This window comes from Sinocyclocheilus anshuiensis, unplaced genomic scaffold (assembly GCF_001515605.1).
Source record: "Sinocyclocheilus anshuiensis isolate Anshui unplaced genomic scaffold, SAMN03320099.WGS_v1.1 scaffold454, whole genome shotgun sequence".
Taxonomy (NCBI): Eukaryota; Metazoa; Chordata; class Actinopteri; order Cypriniformes; family Cyprinidae; genus Sinocyclocheilus; species Sinocyclocheilus anshuiensis.
Genome location: NW_015548217.1, coordinates 2,247,603 through 2,271,300, shown reverse-complemented (window position 1 = coordinate 2,271,300; position 23,698 = coordinate 2,247,603). Strand labels below are relative to the sequence as shown.

The 23,698-nt window shown below is 38.5% G+C and overlaps 1 protein-coding gene across 6 annotated transcripts in view; it reads left to right on the top strand.

Moving 5' to 3' along the window:
• The window catches only part of shisa6 (shisa family member 6), a 55,509-nt gene that overhangs the window by 8,538 nt on the left and 23,273 nt on the right, over positions 1-23,698 (top strand). For all 6 annotated transcript variants that reach the window (XM_016440873.1, XM_016440872.1, XM_016440870.1 and 3 more), the window contains exon 4: positions 938-1,036. In XM_016440873.1, the coding sequence (XP_016296359.1) occupies positions 938-1,036 (99 nt within the window). The remainder of the gene's footprint in view (positions 1-937; positions 1,037-23,698) is intronic.

Below are 23,698 nucleotides of genomic sequence, written 5' to 3'. Positions count from 1 at the left end.
GCGCGCATCATTCAAACACACCTCACCAGAAACACGGCTTGTCGCAATCTGTGACGAATGCAGGCAAGAGCCAATGAGCGTTCGATTATCCTGCCGTAAAACCTGTCGTTTGAAGCGGCAACATTTGAATTTGTAAAGAACGCGTCAGTCAGCGCGGGCTTTGCTGCTTACGGTCACTGGACTCGCTGCTCAGGATGGAGTTGAAGATCGCCGAATAAAGGTTTGGATTTGGGTCTGTTCCTTCAATTTTGTATGTTAAATGCTGAAAATACGTAAGTATTTGTACGTTTAGATGCTGAAAATACGTCAGTATTGGACGTTTTAGTGCCTGTAAGAACGTAAGTAAATGTACATTTTATAGAACCACATGTTACGTAAAATACATACGAATTATCATGAGATCACGTTGCAATAGCAGCAAAATTGTTTTGCAATACAGTATGAACACAATAAGTACATTTCTGATAGAAGTTAAGGCCACCTAATATAAAGTGGGACCCTGTAATTTATGGGTGGATATTGTGTACAGTTTTAGAAATTAAAAACATTAGATTCTGTGTTCACTAAAGCCCAGAAACACTTAGATATGCTGCCTAGATTTGAGTGACCACAACTGCACTGAACTCCCAGATGGTGCTCAAGGTGATCGTCCGACTTTTCTGACTCCTCCATGTACATGCTGGTATTTCATTGATAATTAGCACGTCAAGAATAAATATAACACCTCAGACGATGCCAGCATCTAATATTCTCATGACAGAGCAGCGTGTTGTTGGGTGGACAAGGTGACTTTACCTATGAATTATGGAAAGTCATAAGTCTTGAAATGCACTGGGAATTTGGCTTGTTATGCTGCTGACGGCTGTTTACCTTGGAAGCAAAGTGTGACAAGACGCTGAGTGATCTTCTACATTAATGTTCTGGTGTCCATTTACAGGAGCACATTACTCGAAGGAGAGCACTCGAGGCGGCGGCCATGACCTTCACAACTTTATATCGTCTGGCTTTGTGACGCTTGGCCGGAGCCACGTAAAAGGTAACAATTCTATATCGCCGCTTAATGACACTGAAATCATTCGTCCATAACAAAAAAGATGTAAACCAAATCTAACGTTTATTTCTCAACATGTTGGCTAGGAATTCACAGTGCTGGTTGCTAGCACTGAATCTGGCTTGATCTGAGACCCTAGGTTTTTTTTTAAGGTATATTCGTAATTCTAAGCACACTTCCACTGTTTAACCACTATGCAAAGCAAAAAAAATCTTTCCTCAATCAGTATTTCTTTCTGTAAAAATTGCGACTGGAAATGACCTCCGATGACCTCTCATACGTGACGTGACATGACATGTGGCCAAGTATGGTGACCCATACTCGGAATTAGTGCTCTGCATTTAACCCATCCAAAGTGCACACACACAGCAGTGAACACACACACCGTGAACACACACCCGGAGCAGTGGGCAGCCATTTATGCTGCGGCGCCCGGGGAGCAGTTGGGGGTTCGGTGCCTTGCTCAAGGGCACCTCAGTCGTGGTATTGAAGGTGGGAGAGAGCGCTGTACATTCACTCCCCCCACCTACAATCCCTGCCGGTACGAGACTCGAACCCACAACCTTTGGGTTACGAGTCCAACTCTCTAACCATTAGGCCACGACTTGGCTAGGCTCCACTCTGCGTTTTCCATTTTCCACTCCGTGCTTGCTCTACAGACACTGGTGAGAGAAACCTGCTCCGTCCAGCTCTTCACTGCCGCCAAACGTTGCTTCCACTCTCTACACATCAGAGCTGTTTTATTTTCTGTTCATTTTGTGAGATCTGCAAGTTTTGCAACACTGTTTTCAAAATGTAGATGTTTAAATACACTTTAAACCCTGAATGTTGTGATTTCAGCAATAAATAGGGACCAATTCTCACTATTAACTAGTTGCTTTTTAGCATGCCTAATATTAACACATTGGCTGTTTATTAGTGATTATAAAGCACATATTCTGCATGACCATATTCTACATCCCTAATCCTACCCAATACCTAAATTTAACAACTACCTGTAACTTATTAACTATTAAAAAGCAGCAAATTAGGAGTTTATTGAGGCAAAAGTCATAGTTAATGATTTGTTAATGGTGAGAATTGGACCTTAAAATAAAGTGTGACCTAAAATTTAAATAGACATGAAAATTCAATATTTTAAATTAAACATTTGATTATCAATTGAATAAAAATTCTAAATTCTAAACAAAGACAGGTGGATTGATACAAACAGCAAAAAGTCTCATGTTAGCTCTCTTTGTAGGAATTTACTAGGATTCTATAAACTTCACTGAAAATAAAATAAGACATATTCTTCTAAAATACTTTTTTTTTTGTCTGTTATCATCTCAACATCTGTAGTGTAACATTAGTAATCTGCGTCAGAATGTTCTATAAGCAGAACATGGAGCGTTTGCACCAGCTGCGTGATTTTTAACACGTACATAAAACATTAAGCTTCATCTAATAGCCGGCGGTTAGTTGACTGACGTGGCAGAGCTTCTTCATCCCACATGCAGGGTCGCTCATTTACAAATCTTCCACATGTGTCAGTTCTCACTTGTGATGCAGCGATTAATATCGTGAACACACACCCGGAGCAGTGGGCAGCCATTTATGCTGCGGCGCCCGGGGAGCAGTTGGGGGTTCGGTGCCTTGCTCAAGGGCACCTCAGTCGTGGTATTGAAGGTGGGAGAGAGCGCTGTACATTCACTCCCCCCACCTACAATCCCTGCCGGTACGAGACTCGAACCCACAACCTTTGGGTTACGAGTCCAACTCTCTAACCATTAGGCCACGACTTGGCTAGGCTCCACTCTGCGTTTTCCATTTTCCACTCCGTGCTTGCTCTACAGACACTGGTGAGAGAAACCTGCTCCGTCCAGCTCTTCACTGCCGCCAAACGTTGCTTCCACTCTCTACACATCAGAGCTGTTTTATTTTCTGTTCATTTTGTGAGATCTGCAAGTTTTGCAACACTGTTTTCAAAATGTAGATGTTTAAATACACTTTAAACCCTGAATGTTGTGATTTCAGCAATAAATAGGGACCAATTCTCACTATTAACTAGTTGCTTTTTAGCATGCCTAATATTAACACATTGGCTGTTTATTAGTGATTATAAAGCACATATTCTGCATGACCATATTCTACATCCCTAATCCTACCCAATACCTAAATTTAACAACTACCTGTAACTTATTAACTATTAAAAAGCAGCAAATTAGGAGTTTATTGAGGCAAAAGTCATAGTTAATGATTTGTTAATGGTGAGAATTGGACCTTAAAATAAAGTGTGACCTAAAATTTAAATAGACATGAAAATTCAATATTTTAAATTAAACATTTGATTATCAATTGAATAAAAATTCTAAATTCTAAACAAAGACAGGTGGATTGATACAAACAGCAAAAAGTCTCATGTTAGCTCTCTTTGTAGGAATTTACTAGGATTCTATAAACTTCACTGAAAATAAAATAAGACATATTCTTCTAAAATACTTTTTTTTTTGTCTGTTATCATCTCAACATCTGTAGTGTAACATTAGTAATCTGCGTCAGAATGTTCTATAAGCAGAACATGGAGCGTTTGCACCAGCTGCGTGATTTTTAACACGTACATAAAACATTAAGCTTCATCTAATAGCCGGCGGTTAGTTGACTGACGTGGCAGAGCTTCTTCATCCCACATGCAGGGTCGCTCATTTACAAATCTTCCACATGTGTCAGTTCTCACTTGTGATGCAGCGATTAATATTCATGTGCTCTCTGCTGACTCAGACTGCTAACAATGAATCTACTCTGTGCAAAAGAATCGCTCATAAGAACCTGCTCATGTTTATTGCATTTCTGTAACGGCTTTAAAGGACAAAGGAAAAGAGGTAAGAAATAAGAGGTATTGGCATCTTTTGGTGTACGTGATGCGTGAAGCTCTCATGTTATCGCCATTAAAATGTTGAGATAAACGTGTCATTGATTAGTATCTGACCAGTAACACATAACAACTCTTAAACACCATAGTATTCCACGGCCCAGGCCAAAATAACCATATTTTGAGGACTAGACAATCTCCATTAGGCCTGCATTTTTTTCTCTCCAAATTTCATTTCCTCCGGTACAATGCATTGACCTAAAATCCATTTATTTTTCCGTGTCTGTCTGCCTCCACCGTGCTCAAGACATTTGTTTTTTTTTTTGGGTTATGTGTCTTTAGTGCCCTTTTCACAATGGCGTATTCAGCCATCTAGTCGTGGTGGAAGGAACGGCTATTTTTGTTAGTCGTGAAATATGAGCAGAAAGGATATGGATGCTGCTGCAGGGTGAATGCGCTCCAGACTCCTGCATTTGAACATGACAAAAAGCACATTTCATTTCTTAAGCAGGTGCTGCAATATGAACGGCCGTGATTGCAATGCTTTGTTATTAGTGTTTTTTGGTTTTACTCATTTATAGGGACCTTATTTACATGAATGTTTGATCTTTTCTTGGGTAAAAATTATTTTTAGAAGGGACAGTTCACCCAAAAAATATGAAAATTCTGTCATTAATTACTCACCCTCATGTCGTTCCAAACCCGTAAGATCGTAATTCATCTTCAGAACACAAATTAAGATATTTTTGATGAAATCTGAGAGCTTTCTGACCCTGCATAGACAGCAAACTACCAAGTTCAAGGCCCAGAAAGGTAGTAAGGACATTGTTAAAATAGTCCATGTGACATCAGTGGTTCAACCGTAACGTTATGAAGCTACAAGATTAATTACAACAAACAAAATAATGACTTTATTCAACAATTTCTTCTCTTTCCTGTCAGTCTTTGATGCATGTTCACCAAAGTACCACGGCGCATGCCACTGATGTCACATTGACTGTTTTATCGATGTCCTTACTACCTCTCTGGGCCTTAAACGTGTCAGTTACGCTGCGGTCTATGCAGGTTCAGAAAGCTCTCGGATTTCATCAAAAATATCTTAAGTTGTGTTCCGAAGATGAACAAAGGACTCACAGGTTTGGAATGACATGAGGGTGAGTAATTAATGACAGAATTGTTATTTTGGGTGAACTATCCCTTTCAGATGTTTTGGAAGGTAGTAAGGACATTGTTAAAATAGTCCATGTGACATCAGTGGTTCAACCGTAATGTTATGAAGCTACAATATTACTTACAACAAACAAAATAATGACTTTATTCAACAATTTCTTCTCTTTCCTGTCAGTCTTTGATGCATGTTCACCAAAGTACCACGGCGCATGCCACTGATGTCACATTGACTGTTTTATCGATGTCCTTACTACCTCTCTGGGCCTTAAACGTGTCAGTTACGCTGCGGTCTATGCAGGTTCAGAAAGCTCTCGGATTTCATCAAAAATATCTTAAGTTGTGTTCCGAAGATGAACAAAGGACTTACAGGTTTGGAATGACATGAGGGTGAGTAATTAATGACAGAATTGTTATTTTGGGTGAACTATCCCTTTCAGATGTTTTGGCAAGACATATTTTCAATGTTCATCGATTTAACAATCAATACAGGTTGTGCACAGCGGTATAACTCGTTGAGCAGACTGTACATCATTTTATGTGCGTTAAATTTAACATGCCGTCTAGCCTGAAGTCCATTGATGACAGTGATCACGTTTGATTCATTCCAGCAAAACTATTGCCTCATCAGAGCGAGGCTGAGAGCAGTGAACACATCTCTCCTCTTGATAATGATGCACTAAGATCAATGGTTTTCTTTGATTCTCCCACTGTCACGATCAGACCGAGACCAGCAGTGCGTATGGGATGGGCTCACGGCCCTCTCGATAACATAAGCGGACATGTCATGGAATGTTATCCTCCTTGATAAATTGCTCTGTTTTTGCTCCGAGCTTTCTCTCTCAGTCTTTTCCTCTGATTGTTGCCATGCTACCAATTCTCATCCTGTGTATCGTCCTCACCGCTTTTGCCTCATGTTCCAAAATAGTCCAGGTTTTGAGATTCACCATGGTGATTAAAAGGGTCACTGCAGAGGAAAACTCTCTAGCTGTGGTAAAACCCGTGTGCGGGCAGACCGTTGAGTGATCGAGCGTCCGCTCAGGTACATAATTACGAAGAGGCTGTTCGAATAGCGTGTTGGTCCCTGTAGGGTGAGTTACAGAGGTCACAATGAACATCAGTTCACATACGGCTGTTCAAGAAAACAACCTCTTGTCAAAAGTTCAGTCATGCTAGTGTGTCATCATGCCATGTATCTTAACCCAGCTCTCAATGTCCCTGAGCTCTACTGTCTGAGTCAGTCAAAGAATGTGAACTTGAGTTATGGAATGAGATTTTTCAGTTTGCCACAGTCATTATTTGCACACCCTCATGTTCCAGTCATGTAGGCTGTTTGTTTATTTCGTGGAACACAAAAGGAGAAATTGCTTTTTAACATCTGTTAAAAAAACAGCCACTTGTGCGCTATATTCCGAGTCTTCTGAAGCCATATCCCTAGTGAAAAATATACTAAAATGTTTTGAAATACATTTATTTCATGCTAAGCATACTACAAATACATTTACATATTTATGTACTTAAGAAAAATACCCTGCAATTGTACTTTTAGTAAACTGGTATCCTTAAATTCTGCTAAATTGGAACAACTAATTTTGTACTTTATTTGTGCGGAAGTCCAACTAAAGATACACTGAAGTATATTTAATTGTGCTAAAGTGGAACTACTGCAAGTATACTTCAGGTATACGTTCAGGTATCTTGCACTGCATACAATTCTCACACAAAACACATTTTAGGATTAATATTAAGAAATGTGCATTGTGCACAAGTAGTACTCCAAATAAAGTTTAATTCTAATTTTTAAATCAGTAAGTCTCGAGCGATATGTCAGTAAATATCTTAATAGATTTGAACAATACTAAATGTATTTTAAATGTTACTTTTTTTTATTTTATTTTTTTTACTAGGGATGATGCTGTAGCTGTGTTTTAGAAACAGACCAAACTGTATGCCATTATTCACCGATAATCTTTCTCTCCAGTGACCTGCTAATGCAACCAGATCATTGAGTCAGCGAGTTACACTAGAGGACCAAATCAGTGATTAAATTGGATTGAATCAGTTGATTTATTTCACAAATTGGATTGAATTTTTAATTCACAAATCAGAGACTCAGTGACTCCAAGATTCATTTGCAGTGTTTCTTGTGTTCACTTTACAGACTTATATCTATATTGGTGTTATGGACCACAAGCATGTTTTTGGTTGTTTTGTTCCACTTAACCAGTCATAAATAATCACAGTAAATAATGGCTAAAAATAATGACATAATTTTCATCAGTTGTCACTCTACAGTCAAACAGTATCACAGAGTGTGTCAGCAGAAAAGCTTCTCTCTGAAATGCTACACAAACAGTGCAGTGCTAATAATTATTCAAATATGTATGTGACGGAGTAATATCCTGAGTGACCCAAAGTGGCTGTTCAGTCGCACATCTCATTCCTGGAGAGGTTTGCACAAACTGCTCTAAAAGGGAGAAAAGGCAGCTGTATATGATTGGTTCAAGGCTCTGACCTTTGGTTCTTGTCGGCTTGAATATAGAGCAGTTCCCCTAAGAGATCCAGACAGTCCTTTCACATAAACTTGTTAATATGCTAGTCCTCATGTCATCTTTCAATAGAGCCTCCGTGAGTTGGGGAAAAAGAAAAAGTAGTTGCACAACGACCCAATAGCATTGGGAATTCAGCAATTTGCCCTTGTACTGTAGGTTTGACATTTATCCAGTTTTGCACACATTATATAGGTACAGAAGATTCAACCAGTCTGGCCACGTTTATTTCTTGCATTATAAGTCTATGGAAGCCCATTTCCACCTCAGAGTAAAAAATGAAAACTGTGAGACAAAGTTTAAATAAGCAATAAAATCACTCCAAAGTGCGGGACAGATCTGAAACCACATTGTGAGTTACAAAATTACAGTTACCAGAAACAAAGTTGCTATTACTCCATGTGAAATTAAGGTGAAAGGAATATGGTGGAAATGGGCTTCTATAGACTTGTAATGCAAGAAATAAAAGTGCCCAGACTTCTATTTGTTTTGATTTTTTTCCTAATGCCCTTCTCTGAGTGAGATAGAGCATCACGTTTTTAACCATTCATAAATGTTTAAGCAACATTGTTTTTTTTTGTTTTGAAAAACAATCTCTTGAAATGTCCATTCCAATGATTATTGGATTATTGAATATTATTCTTGAGCTGAGAACTCATTGGCATTTCTCCCCTGATATGTTAAATATAGATGATTTGCATATCGGTTTGAAATATCTTTGTTTAGAAGAACCATCGGGCCGAACTCTTTGATTGACGGCATCCAAATGAGATGGAATTTTAAACAGGCCATTTTATCATGATTTGAGCTCAGTCCAAAAACAGTGACTGGTTTAGTCTCATCTAACTCCACCAGGATTGATCATTTCCTACAATCCTTGATTATTCCGAAGCCGGGAATGATTATATCAGAATACACACTTCGCTTTGATTGACATGACGGCATAACAACTGGTGGGTGGAAGGATTGGATTTTAAGTGATTTATCCGTGGCTGAAAAGTTATTAACACGCACCTCCGTGCTCATATAAGCAGCATCAAATCAACCTGACGGATGCCTGATTGCAGTTTATTATGTTATGGAAATACGGCACCATTCAAACCAAGGCTGCGTATGACTCAGCACCACCCTAGTGGGTTTTATAGCCTCTGGACGTAAATGTTTTCCCCCAAATGGAGTAGATTTGTAATGCATTATCGTTGTGTTTGGAAACTGATTGAGACTGTGCAAACACCACTGCAAGCCTGAATGCCGATTGTTTTTTAACAGCGATGAGGAATATGCAATTATGCAAACAGAAGTAAACACATTAACTGGGAAAATAAAAAGAAAAGAAACAAGATCATGCTGATTGCTTAGATTCTATTTCTGCAGCTTCGTGCTTGAAGGCTCCGCCCACGTGAAAGCTGATTGGTCCGCTTCATTGAAACAATCTTCTAATTGGCTGTGATCAAGTCACAGCAGTTTCGCCTTCAGCATGGACAACATATTGTCATATTCACTCAAAGCAGTGATTAAAATCTGTGTCCAGGTGACCTGTCTGAGCTGTCAGAATCCTAAGCAGTGAATTCATTAGTGTGACAACAAACAGGAAGAGCCTCCCACTGTGTCCATAAACAGCAAAGTCTCTAAATGTCAGCGCAGTCGTCCTCTGCTCCGATGGTCCAGCTGTCTCGCTCCATATTCCCCGAGTGCAGCAAAACATCCATAGAAAGTCAGTTTTCATATCTTTCCAGCTCGATTTTGTTCCTCATAGTGTTCATTCACAGAGAAGAGATGCCACAAACTGAGGGGTCATAAAACTGTGGCTAGAAATTAACAAGCATATAAATAAGAGATTATGAATGGAGAGTTTTCATTACGTGTGCTTCGGTTTCTAGAAACTGAAATACTGTATTTGACAGGGCAAACATGATTTAAATACTTCAATATCCTATATATTTATCCATTTCTCTTTATTCTGAGATGTTTATGTTTTTTGCAGCTTTTATCTCGATTTGTATTTGCTGATTTGCTGCCGAAGCTGGCATTGAAAGCTGAGCCTCATGTCTCACAAGGGGAAAAAGATAAAAGTTTCTATTAAAAATCAAGGTTTCTTCATTGCGTGTCGTGGGACAGAATGAGGAGGGCTAGACTTTATTTGGAAGAAAAAAAAACAGTAGTAGGAGAATGGGGACATTCGTGCAGATCCATTTTCTTTTATATGCTAAAGGACTTTTATGCTAATTGACAGGTCTTTCAAGAGAGTTGAAGTGTCTCGAATGGTTCATTTATTATGCAAGAGAACATCTGATCATGCACTTTTACACAAAGTTTGAGGTTAAACTACACAAGAGAAGAAGATGTTTCTTTAAATATTTTTGTGTGGTTATATTTTTGTTATTTTCCATCTTCTCTTGTTACATGAATCCTTTCTTTTTCATATTGATGTGAAATACTCATACCCAGATATGTAAGAGAAACCAAAAAAAAGAAAAAAAAATCCTACTAGACCCATATGAAATTTCAAGCACGTTTCTACTGTCAAAAAGAACAAAAACTCTTTCCTTTCCAAATCATTTACATGTAAGCTCTTAAGTAATTTTTTGTTTGGGGCTGGAATTGTTTTGGTTGGTTTGGATTAGGGCTGGGTTTGTTTGGGTTGATTTGGTTTGCGGCTGGATTTGTTTGGGTTGCTTTGGTTTGTGGCTGGATTTGTTTGGGTTGCTTTGGTTTGCGGCTGGATTTGTTTGGGTTGCTTTGGTTTGGGGCTGGATTTGTTTGGGTTGCTTTGGTTTGGGGCTGGATTTGCTTGGGTTGCTTTGGTTTGCGGCTGGATTTGTTTGGGTTGCTTTGGTTTGGAGCTGGATTTGTTTGGGTTGCTTTGGTTTGCGGCTGGATTTGTTTGGGTTGGGGCTGGAATTGTTTGGGTTGGTTTGGATTAGGGCTGGGTTTGTTTGGGTTGATTTGATTTGCGGCTGGATTTGTTTGGGTTGCTTTGGTTTGTGGCTGGATTTGTTTGGGTTGCTTTGGTTTGTGGCTGGATTTGTTTGGGTTGCTTTGGTTTGCGGCTGGATTTGTTTGGGTTGCTTTGGTTTGGGGCTGGATTTGTTTGGGTTGCTTTGGTTGGGGGCTGGATTTGTTTGGGTTACTTTGGTTTGAGGCTGGATTTGTTTGGGTTGGGGCTGGAATTGTTTGGGATGTTTTGGATTAGGGCTGGGTTTGTTTGGGTTGATTTGATTTGCGGCTGGATTTGTTTGGGTTGCTTTGGTTTGTGGCTGGATTTGTTTGGGTTGCTTTGGTTTGCGGCTGGGTTTGTTTGGGTTGCTTTGGTTTGGGGCTGGATTTGTTTGGGTTGCTTTGGTTTGCAGCTGGATTTGTTTGGGTTGGGGCTGGAATTGTTTGGGTTAGTTTGGGTGCTTGGGTTGATTTGATTTAGGTTGGTTGGGTTGTTTTGGATTAGTGCTGGGTTCGTTTGGGTTGGGTTGATTTGGATTGGGTTTGGTGGGCTCCTCACTAATCTACAGTATCAATCTGGACTCCTGCAGCTTGTTATCAGAGCTTGTTACAGTAAGTGTTGATGTTTTATGTATCACTTGGAATGCAGAGAGTTTTTCATGCAAATGCTCTCGTCTTAGATATTTATTATCTTTGAGGAATCTGAATGTCATGTGGGAGAAAAAGAAATAATTTCGGGAGCAGCATGTTGGTATTGAGACGAAGTCACTTGGCACATCATTGAACTCCAGCCAGATACTTGATACCAGCAGATTATTCACACGTAATGGAAATGAATATGTCACACTGTGCCGCACTGATTAATTTCTCTATTTTATAAGATGCTTCCTTGTACTCAGTAAACAGCACATAATGAAGCTGTTTGATTGTGTCTCCTTTGTTGTTTATTCATGGTAGGATACATAAGCCATTTACATTAGTCGTCCTTTTTGTCTCCTTTTATGTGGTATATCAAGTGGCAACCTCAGACAGTAGCAAAATTGCCCTTAAGAATTGGTTGAAGTTAAACTACATCAACATATTCTATGACATAACCTTGGCTGAATAGGAAAATTTACAGTTTTGTACTGAACCATTACCAGTCCAACACATTATGGATGTGTTTCTGAAAGCATTTGGCTTTGCACTATATTGTGAGTGTAGTGATGGCTGAAGCGGTTGCAGGCATTCAGTTGCGTGTCGTGCCTAACAACGCTCTTTAGCCATGACCGTATTGACAACATCGCACAGCCGCGAGTGCCTCGGTGCTTCAATATGATATTCATTGCTGATTAATGTACTGTAGCTGTAGGGCCCTCACTGGCAGGTTATAAAGCAACTTATGCTATTTGAAAAAGCAGTGCATTCAATATGACAGACAATAAATTATGGCTTTATCATTCATCTCTTTTATTTTATTATGGTAATGTGCTAACACTGCCCTCACTTCCCCATGCTACAAATTAAATTATAAATTGTGTCAGTTCACATTGAAAGATGACTTTCTCTTTCTCGCTCCTTCAGACGTAAATGCCATTGATTGAAGTTAAAATGGACAGTAATCTGATTGTGGTTGTATGTCGGATATGCTGGACTGTATAGCTGCTTCTCAGAGCATTAATCTCAGCACGAAACAGACACTGGCGTGCTGCTAATCTCAGATGTGCATGAGGAGGAAAAGAATTTACAAACCCCCTACCAACAATGCTTTCATGAATACATTAGCAGATGAAAGGCAAAGCAAAGAAGGAGACATGAATTACAATACTGTTTGCAAATGGCATGTTTTGTGTGTGAATGTATGCCTTTGTGATCGCGTCAGGTCAGTCTTGTTTCTAAACAGCTGACTTTTATATGAAACGCCGCCACAAAAGGACCTCACATAAAGAAACTCCTATAGATGGATTAATGTGGATTACATATCATCAAGATTTCATGAGCTCCTTCCAGACTGAATAAGCAGCCGCCACACAAGGTGACCTATTTATGGTCGGAGACATTAACCTCTTCACAAAACGTATTATTTCACACTTAATGGCTCGAAGAAGCGAGCATATCATATTTGGAAAGTGAAATATAAATACTATCCTTCCCAGCACACTTTCTTGACCTTACGAGCGTAGTGCTTGACACCTGCAAGGCAAATGCTGGTTTTGGTTTGTAATCTATTATTCATGTGGAAGCTGCGGGAATGAAGACAGTGGAAGGCAGAGCTCATCCCACCCGATCCATTCTCACTCGCAGTGGAAAAGCACACAAATACAATGAGAACGGAAAGTGCTGTTCCGTCTGAAATCAGAGTTAGACTCATCGCTCTGAGCTCCGGGCTCACGTTCAATTCTGTATGTTTTGGTGCTTGGGATCCAGTTAGCTCTTTCACAGATTTCTGTGGTCCCTGTAGTCACCATAATAATGTTGGTTGTCTCTGTATAGGCCTATATCAGGGTAAATGACATGACACTCTATTAAATTATTCTAAATGTGTAATTTGTACATACTTTAATTTGAATGTAGCTCTTTCACGATTAGCATGCTTTTAATTTCTGAACTAAAACTCATTTTGATATACGTCAAATATGTCAGAGTGATACAACTGTCCTGATACCATGAAGAAGAAGAAAGCCTAACCAATGATATGGTGTGACCAACATGCAGAAAAAAAATACATGAAACAGAAATTACATCATAATCAGGAGTCCTGTAGACTCTCATGAATGTGTGTCAAGACTAATGCAGCCTTTTAATGAATTACAAAAAAAAAGATGTACACAATGTTCTATACACAAACATGTTTTAATAATTGATAGTGTAGTAAAATAAAATAAATAAAATCTGTAAATTCTAGAAAATGATTAGTGAAAGTAAACTTGCTCTCCTGTCACTTAAAAATACATTGAGCATAATGATAATGCAAAGAAGAACATGATGAATGTTCTTTCATCAAGAAAGATGCACTTGTCCACTGGCCCAAAGCTAAAATGGAAAAAGCAGTGATGAAGTAGTGAAAAATTACATTACAATTTAGGTACTTCAAAAACAGAATAAACAAATTATTGGTTGTTGTCATTTCAGTAGCAGACAATTAATTAATTAATGTAATTTATTTATTTTTAGTGCCTTCTGGGATGCTATAACACAAAAACAAAAACATCACAGAATCAGTGGCAAATTCTAATATATATGTGTCTGTATGAGTGTGTGTGAGAGAGTGTGTGTTTACGAGAGCAGTAAAGTGTGTCCATGAGGCTTTTCCGTGCCAGCTGTGTGTGGATAATTGCCTCATTACGGTTTTCATTGGTGCCCATTTTGAAATTGCACAAAATGTGTGAAAGACCTGGGAAGGACATTGTGCTCCCTCTAAAAAAAATCACTTTCATGCCTCCTCTGTGGTAAACAGGGCAGCTAGTTTTCAAATCGACTGTTTTCATGTTGCACAGCAGAGTTCTCTTCCGGTTAATGCATTAAAGGCTTACTCCACCCCAAAATGAATATTTTGTCATTAATCACTTACCCCCATGTCGTTCCAAACCCGTAAAAGCTTTGTTCGTCTTCAGAACACAGTTTAAGATATTTTAGTCACAAGCCTCCCGGTTTTCATCCAAAATATCTTAAATTGTGTTCTGAAGACGAACGAAGCTTTTATAGGTTTGGAACGACATGGGGGTAAGTGATTAATGACAACATTTTCATTTTGGGGTGGAGTAACCCTTTAGTATAAGTGTTGCAGGAGATCTTGATAAGTTTTGTAAGTGTGGCCTGTGAAATGGGCAGGTCTGTCACACTGAACATCCCTGAAGTGCTCGTTACGTAACTCTCATCCTCTCTGAGCACTAATAAACACAGGCCTAGCAGGAGCTCATGAGTTCAGTCCGACTCCCACTGAGACTCTGAGTGCTGGATATGTAGGCTAATGGATGGAGGGTCCTTTATGTCATTCTCTAGCACAATGAATGCTTCAGACGGGACACTTAGCAATAGACTAGATTTGGAGAAGTTGAGTGCAATGTGATGGATCAGCGCAATCACTCTTCAGGGGAAGGGTTGAGAAAATCTGTTTTGATAATCTTATACGTGCAAACAATCATACGCAAGTGGGTTACGCTTTATTTCCTTAATCCGCTTTAGACTTTCCACTAACTAGAAGTAACTTTGCATCTATATCTCAGCTAACTCTGATTAGAGTATTAGTAGACTGTTTAGGGTTCAGGTTAGTAGAATAAGTTGACATGTACTTGCAAAATTCATTATAGTCAGTCGAATGTACATCAGAATAAAGTTTTATCAGATATTAGACAGTCTACTGATACTGATAGAATGTCTAAAGTGGACTACTGAAATAACACGTTCTCACTCCCTACTCGTCACATATTGATGCTTGGTCAGGACCACTTGACGTCGCTTTGTGATGCTCAAAGTACCCCTTTAGCATCATTTTTCGATGTGCAGGGTCCTGCGTTGTTTTCAGTTGTTTGTCTTATTTTAATGGTTTGCATGCATTTGTAAAAAACAGAAATAATTTTATATAAATGTATACTTTCATTGGAGCACCTAACCCCACCCCTAACCTAAACCTACCCACTTCAGAACAATATAAAACACGTAGCAGGCAAATAAAAGTACAGTCACAGGTATTTATTGCAAAAACTGACCATAAAAAAGCAGTATAAAAGCATTACAAACAAGTTGTGCTACATTCCAAGTCTTCTGAAGCCATACAATGACTTTATGCGAAGAAGAGAGTAAAACATAAGGTTTTAATTGCTGAAAATGATTCCGCTTAGTGTTGGGTCGTTCTTGAACGATTCGTTCGTTTTGAACGAATCTTTAATGTGACTCGGGAAGAACGAGTCGTATCGGGGAGTGATTCGTTCAGTCGCGCATGCGCAACATCCTATAGGTTCTGTACTGGAATTAGTCAAGTAGTTCACCTGGTTCGAGTCTTCGGGTTTTTCCGAGTCGTTCGTTCATCACGTGACAGCCCCATAAGCTTTAACCAATGCAGTCTGAGCCGGAAAGAGAATTGATTAGTTCATCTCGAGTCTTCGGGTTTTTCTAGTCGTTCGTTAATCACGTGACAGCCCCATAAGCCCAAACCCGAAGACTTGTCAGATAAGAGGTGGTGAGCTAATCATAGACTGAAGACTCAGGTAAACAATTAATTAATATTTTCTCTTTCTTATAGCAGTTTTGTATTGTTTGTAGTGTGATCAACGTTTGCGTAAGTAGTAGACATATTAGGGAAGTAACATGTAACATTTTAATTATATTTTGTTAAAATGAACGAAATGAACAAAATGACTCGAAAAAAGATTAGTTCATTTTGCTGAACGAGACTCAAAGGTCCGAGTCGGTAAAATGATCCGAACTTCCCATCACTAATCCCGCTCCGTTAACGTGCTCACATCTCATTCAAAAAGATGCTCTAGTAGCATGACGCAATCGGTCACGAGACACACAAGAGCCAATAGCATTTCACAACCAAGGCTGACGTAAGGCTTCTTCTGGCGGTATTTTTTGAAGTTGCACACAGACTGCAGCACACAGGATGAGCTTTACGGCAATCGCATCTATTCCTCTCACAAATCAATGGTTTTGCCTCGGAAGACTTGGAATATTAATACTTTTTGAATAAATTATGACTGTAGTTGTATCTGCCAGTTATATATTTTTGTTTTATTGACAAATGGTAGGTTTAGGGGCAGGGGTTGGGTTACGTGATCATAAATGTGTAAATAGTGTATTATAAATAAAACTGTTGTGACTGTTTACACTGAAAAATCACACCCCAACATATATGCAATAATGGCAATATTATTATCCAATATATAATTTAATCGTGACAATAAAATTCCCAGTACCTTTTGCGTCGGCATATTGACGCGAAGGGTTTCTTATTTAAAGCAACGGAGGACCCTGCATGTTGAAAAATGACGCTAAACCTATGACCTGCGCATCTAAAAGTGACGCCAAGAGTTGGGAGTGAGAATGTGGAAATAAAGTGCAACCTTTGTAAGTAAGGCTACGTTTACATGACAACAGTGTAGTCAAAAACGGAAAGGTTTTTCCCTCGCATTTTAAAAAAGTTTCACGTACACACGGCAACGTTTTCAAAACGATTCACGTTTATACATATCCGCGAAAACAGCCAAAAACGCTGTATTACGTATGCCAGGCCAGTAGTTGGCACTGTCACCTTGTTAGTAAACAGTACCTGTAGGGAAGTGACGATTATATGATGTATATGATGCATCTCCGCTGTTGGTTGTAATATTGGTGAAGTAAATCCACACTTTGCTGAAGAAGCGTTAGCAAACTCTTGAGCAGCAACAACAGTATGATGTACTCCGCCATTGTTGTGTATGTTTGTTCGCGCTTGCCTTTAAAATCGACACGTACTGCACATGTCTACATACCTAACACGTACTACACACGCGCACCGTTTTTAAAGATTCACGTATTGGGTGTTTACACGGAAACGATATCGGTGCTGTTTTCAAAAATTTGCACTTTGAAACCCGTTCAAAAATATGCGTTTTCAGTCCCCAAAACGCCGTTATTGTTTAAACGAACAGTCAAAACGCATAAAAAGTTTCCCATTTTTGGCTGAAAACGTTGTCGTGTAAACGGCCCATAAGTGTGATTTTACATACTTCAGTACAAAGTTACAATAAGGTAACTTACATTTTAGACAAGTTAATTTGCATACATTTTTTCTCCACCAGCAGTAATATTTCCAAAAGAAGCCAACCATCAGGCTATGTGTGTCGTAAGTGAAACATGAGTATCCCCGTTCCAAGTGATCAGTGTAGTCCAGATCCAGGTTTTCGGGATTTAATTCTCACATATTCTGTTTTAGACGGTCGGAAACACAGATAAGAAAAGTGCTATTAATATTAAATATCAGCCACCTGACCAAATATATTTGTATAAGACAAAAGTGAACTGTGAAAGCTCTCAGTTCAATCTGAATTCTCTCAGCAGAGCCGTACAATATTTATCTAAAAAAATGAAGATGTGCAATATTAACGCTGAGGTGATGGCACAGGATAAAAAGCCTCAGAAAGCAGATCCGAGGTGACGTCGGGAAGCGCGCAGGGCAGTCAGTAATGGAGGATGAGAGAAAAGAGGAAATCCAGACGGACCTCACAGTATGGCTGAACGAGCTGGATGTATGTCATGTTAGCGCTGTGTCCGGTCTATTGGGACTGTGCAAATGATAGCTGAGTTTTACTCTACGTTAAATGCTCTATGAGGAATCGAAGGTAAATTCCATTGAAAATATGGTGCGGTATTGATGCCTAGGTGAAGAAGAGCCTCACAGAATTGATGCATAATAAACAGCTATATATATTCATAGATGTACAGAATATTATTAATAATTTTAATTTTAATGTTTGTAGTAAAAACAGTGAGTTTTATAATAATGCATTTAAAACTGTAGATGCTCTTTACTCCCTCTCTCGTGTCTTTCCAAACCTTCTTTTCTCTGTGTCACACAAATGATGATATTTTGAATGAGTTTGGAGTAAATGATGACAGACTGATGAATTCTGATCTCACTCAAGTACATTGATTCTTCCTGATTATTAATGGATCACTTTTACATGCCTAAAATATCACCTGGATCCAGAGGCATTATTCCGACACACATTTTTAATGCTGAACGTGTATTGCAATCTTCTGAACAAAATGGAGTGCAGACATCTCAGATCTGTCTGTGGGAGGATATTTGATGTCAGATTGCGTCCCTCGAGTGTTCTCCTCTGCTCCTCTCTCAGTCGAGGTGACCTCAGGAGTCGAGAGCAGCAGAGAAACAGAGACAGATCTACATTGGAGCCACATCCACTCAATCTCTGCCGCAGTCGCCACCGAACACCTGACAAACAGATATGATAATGCTTGCAAAGATAAAAACATATTAACTGACGTCAGGTACTGAGCATGTAATGTGGATTGTATATGAATGGCTAATATAGACAAAGCAGGTGCCATTTGCGTCTTCTAACATTTTATGTGTTGTTTTTATCATTTTCTTTCATCATGAAGATGTTTTTTAGGCCCTTTTCCACCCTGTGTTTCCAGACTGTCCTCATATTAGCAGATTAACGCATTCTGATGAAAGCAAAATATATGATAATGAAAACTAGAATTTTCTCTTGATTCTTTACTCGTTATTTTTAGATTTTTTTTCTTTGCATAATGGATTATTAAGTAGTTTTAAAGAGTAATATAGCGCTGATAATTGAAAAGTGGCTATTTTTCAAAAATATCCACCCTAATTAAAATAAATAAATAAAATCTACAAATGAAATTTTAAAATGGTTTAACACATGCAATTAATTTATAAATAATGGGTTTCAGAGATCAACGCATCCACAGCAGTTCTTTGTATTCTCAGTGACCTTTTCTCATACCGGTATATTGAAACGTGTTTAATGCTTACTTAATGCATCATGTCTCAGACGACAAAGAACTGATTAGCTTCCTGTGAGTGCTGCGCTATTAATATTGTGTCTGGCTCCTTTAAAATCCTCTGGAACAGATCCTGCCTCCCTCTGAGAGCAGTAACAGCACATCTAATGTGTGTAATCACAGGTACAGACATCAAAATGGTGTGAAACCATTTTTTTTCCTGAGACACAACTTTGAAGCTTTATGCCACAGTTATTATAAATAATGACGAAACAAATAATAGTATAATAATGAGAGGAATCGGTAAAGCACAATTAAGGGACTCATGATTCATTTTCAGTGAGACTTCAGTAACCTATGAAAATGTAACCCATGCAATGTCAATTTCATCATCCGCATATTAGGCATAATGCATGATCTGGTTTCAGGTCCTAACAGCTCACACTAAGTAAGTGTGAATGCTGAACACGTATCTCGAACTCATCTCCTGGAGACGGAACAGTACAAGTGCAATTATCATTTAATGTAATTGCATTAACCTTCTGATGAATGCGGGATCCTGCAGGCTCACGGTGCATTGCGATCTCTTTGTCAGCTCTCGAGAAAAATCCTATCTGCGGCGCTAGAGTTTCACCAAGCTAGATTTCTGTAAGAGATACAGCAGTGAAGGCAAGCATGAAAACATTTCATTAAAGCCGGTGAAATCAGTCACGCATCAGTTATCGGGAGCCCAGGGGAGAGGTGAGCGCTGGATGAGAGCTGTGGCCCGTTTGTCGCTTCTGTTTGAGGCCAGTAGATCCACAAAGTTACGAAAGAAGTTTCTTCTGGATTGTTTTTGGTGAAAAATACATGCACTGTTTAGTATGAAGAATTCTCATAAGGCATAGTACGAAATTCGTCCATTTTCACCCAATACATTAATAGAGTGCAATTAATGTGATCTAATAAGTGTGATATTTAATTGAGATCTATAGCAATGTAAAATTAATATCCATTTTTATGGAAGTCATACAGTACTGCACAATGAATTGTATTTAAATCATGATCATGATTTCTGCTTCTCCCGAATAATTAAGCACAATCATCTACAATATTTGCTCTATTGTTATTTATCCTGAAAACAATTTTAATGTGGCATTTGCGGAAAAAAAGTGTTCATGAGCTGAAAACACAGGCAAACGAGTACGTTTTAGTTTAGCGATCTCTGCTGGGATATTCTGCTCAAATACAAGTATATAAAAATACATCCAGTCTGTTTTCTTTCTTTCACACAGGTGTTTGCGTGACTGAATCTGTAAGCAAACCATGCGAGTTGACATCATCTTTATTAGTGTTGGGGAAAGTTACTTTTAAAAGTAATGCATTACAATAAAGAAGTAACTAATTGCACTCCTTAGTTACTTTTTATGGATATTAATGCATTTTGTTACTTTCTCATCCGGCCCGGGCTTCCTTGTTTGTTTTTAATATGAAAAAGTTATATTTTTGGCAACTGTAAAAGCCCCTTCACACCAAAAGTGAAATGAATAAGCTTCAGGCTGAAGGAAATGTAAATTCAAAAAGCTGAAAGAAACCTTCATTGCAGGAAGAATAAGACACAGGAGAAGCAAATTCAACATTTTCTTCTCAATCACAAAAAAGAAAGAAAGAAACACAAATGTTATATTTAGCTAAAGTAATTTTTGCTTATTAGTATGGTTGAATTGGATCAACAAAGGTCAGCAGCAAAGACATTGGTAATGAAATGGGATTAAATACATAAATGATTTTTGTGTTATTTGACATATTTAATTATTGCAGGTTTGAGTGATATGCTGAAGTTGCATTTCACTGTTTTTATTCATTTTGAGGAATACTGAATCTACTACTGTACAATTACAGTTTACACACAACTCCTTTGCACTGACTACCCAATTCTCTCAACATGGGGACAGGAGTGCTATCAGTCAATAAATGGGAAAACAAAGTAACTAGCATTCCTTACTTGAAAAAGTAACTCGGATATTTTCTTGTAAATTAAAAGTAACATGGTACTTTACTAGTTACTTGAAAAAAGTAATCCGATTACGGAACTCATGTTACTTGTAATGTGTTACCCCCAACACTGGTCTTTATTTGTGCTTATGTGAAAGTACAATTCTGATAAAATGTTAAAAAATATTGAAATGGCAATAATTGTAATTAATAATCAGGATTATATTTTTGTGATTTTTGTGCAGACCAAAACTGGCAGGAGCTAAATGTATTTATGAAATGACGGCAATTGCATCATGCATTCTCTGCCAAAATGTCCAGTTAGACAAACTCATTTTGTGAATAAACAAATGATTGTTAATTTGTACTCATCATTATAAATTGGCTTTCTCTCTGTTTCTCTCTGCTGGTTGGTTTGTGTAAGAGTGTGAGAGGTGAGATTATTTCTCTGTTATTGAGCAGCAGGTGGGTTTCTCCTCCACACAGATAAAGGCTGGTGGGTTTCCAGCATCTCTCCTCTCATCTTTTAGCTTGCCCTTTCTTCACATTCGTGTGCTTGTCCAGATGTATTTATTTACCACGTCTCGAGTGTTCAGAATGTTATTATCTAACATGCTACACTCACTGAGTTAGATTGCGCCTTTCAAAACAAATTACCTCCAGTGTCTTGAAGATTAATTTCATAGATTTTCCCAGTTGCTCTTGGCCTTTGAGCTCATTATAATTTATTTGAGGATTTCGCAATTTTGCTTTTCTCTTCCCTTGTCTCAGTGTGTGAAGATAATGACATTATTAAAGTATCCTGCTGTTCAGGTCTTTCCATGATATCTGCACTGTAAACGTGCCACCCTCGCCAAAAACACTAATTGGCGAATCTCCGTCGGTGCGTTGACCTAGATGGCAAAGCATTGGTTTCCATGGAGCGCGTATGGATGTTTTCAGGGACGATATTGATTGACATGCTTCCTCTCCATTACCAAGCATGAAAATATAATGACTCGTGATAATGCAATCGTGACACTGATCAATAAGAGGCACAGAGTCTTAAAATACAGGCAAATTTGCTGAACAGTTGCAGGTTTTTGTGTTGAAAAGTGCTTCAGTGCATCTTATTCACCAACCACCCACTCAACTGACTGTTTCACTTAAAAAGCCTTGTTCATATTTGTCCATTTTTTGAGTTAAGGAAGCAAAATTGAAATTGCATTGTCAGATTTTATTGCAGATATGAAATGTAGTCTTGACAAACTGTCTTCAAGTACATGGTGCAATATTATATGTGAACGCACTGAATGCAACCCTAATGACAACCATTATTAAGTCAAGTCAAGTTACATTTCTATAGCACTTTATACAATACCGGTTGTTTCAAGGCAGCTTTACAGTGATAGACAAGAAAATAATGGTTAAATCATGCAAACTAAATTCAATTCTACTGTAAAACAGCTCTAAAAAGAAAATAGTCAACAGTCATTATTCAGCTGAAAGTTTAATTAAAGTTTGCAACTACACGTCAACTAACTCTCATTAGAGTATTAGTCGACTGTTAGTTTAGAGTTTGGGTTTGTAGAATAAGTTGGCAAGTACTTGCAAAATGACTTATAATCATTTGAATGTCCATCAAAATATAGTGTTAGCAGATATTAAGCAGACAGACTACTAATACTCTAAAGACTGCTAGTTGACATGGAGTCACAAAGTTACTTATAGTTAGTAGGATGTCTAAAGTGGACTATCAGAATGAAGTGTTACCAAAATGTAATGAACAGCAGCTGTGTCTACATACAGCTGTATTTGAATGCATTGAAGGGCATTGGTGGTCAGGAATTACATATTATTATCGCCGTATGTGATGGACTGGTTTATTTGAAATGAACTTTTTCCATCACTAAAAGCTGTTGTTGCAATGCCAAGTTTGACATGCATATATCCAGATGCACTGTATGTTCAATTTAGGGATTCACCAGACAGGAGATCCCCGTGAAACTCTTCATCAGTGCCAGATCAGTCACTATAAAGCATACTAGACATGCCATCTGGTACTGACTCTCATTTTGGGTAAGTTTGCGAGTAACATTTTGATATTTACGTGCAGCAGATTTTGATCGGTTTTGCTGTGGCATTTGTGAACACAATGTCTGTCTGCCAGGCACACCAATGTTGTGAGCATGTTTTCAGTGGCTTCAGAATGCCTGTGTGTGTGGCCATTGTAAGTGTGTTTTAGCCTTGGGGATTGAGACGCAGGACAAATATCAGAGGTGGAGGCTGCATTATCTGCATGATGGATCTGAAGGAGCTGCTGCGAGCGGTGCAGTGCTGAAGAACCAAATCAATGTTTGGAATTCAGAACGACTTTCCATTCATTCTTAAACACCTCCTTCTGTGTGACTCACATTCTTCACGAACAATACATTAGAACCTTTAAGGACTGAAAGTCTGTTTATACATTTATCTTTATGAGTCCTAATTACAGTTAAAGAGTCCAAATATTGTGCAATTTATTTTTTCATTTCCCTCTCAGACTAGCTGATCTATTTATGGTTGCTTAAGTCGACTTTGCAGGCTGAGTTCCATTGTTATGCATTAGCTGTTTTTATTGTTTTCATTATCTAAATTATTGCTTTGACTTGTCTTTCCTCCACTTCCTCTGCTGCCGCGAGCTTCCTGTCTCATGGTTTTGTCTGACTTCAGAGCGGCATTGTCTCTTAGGCTCTTACG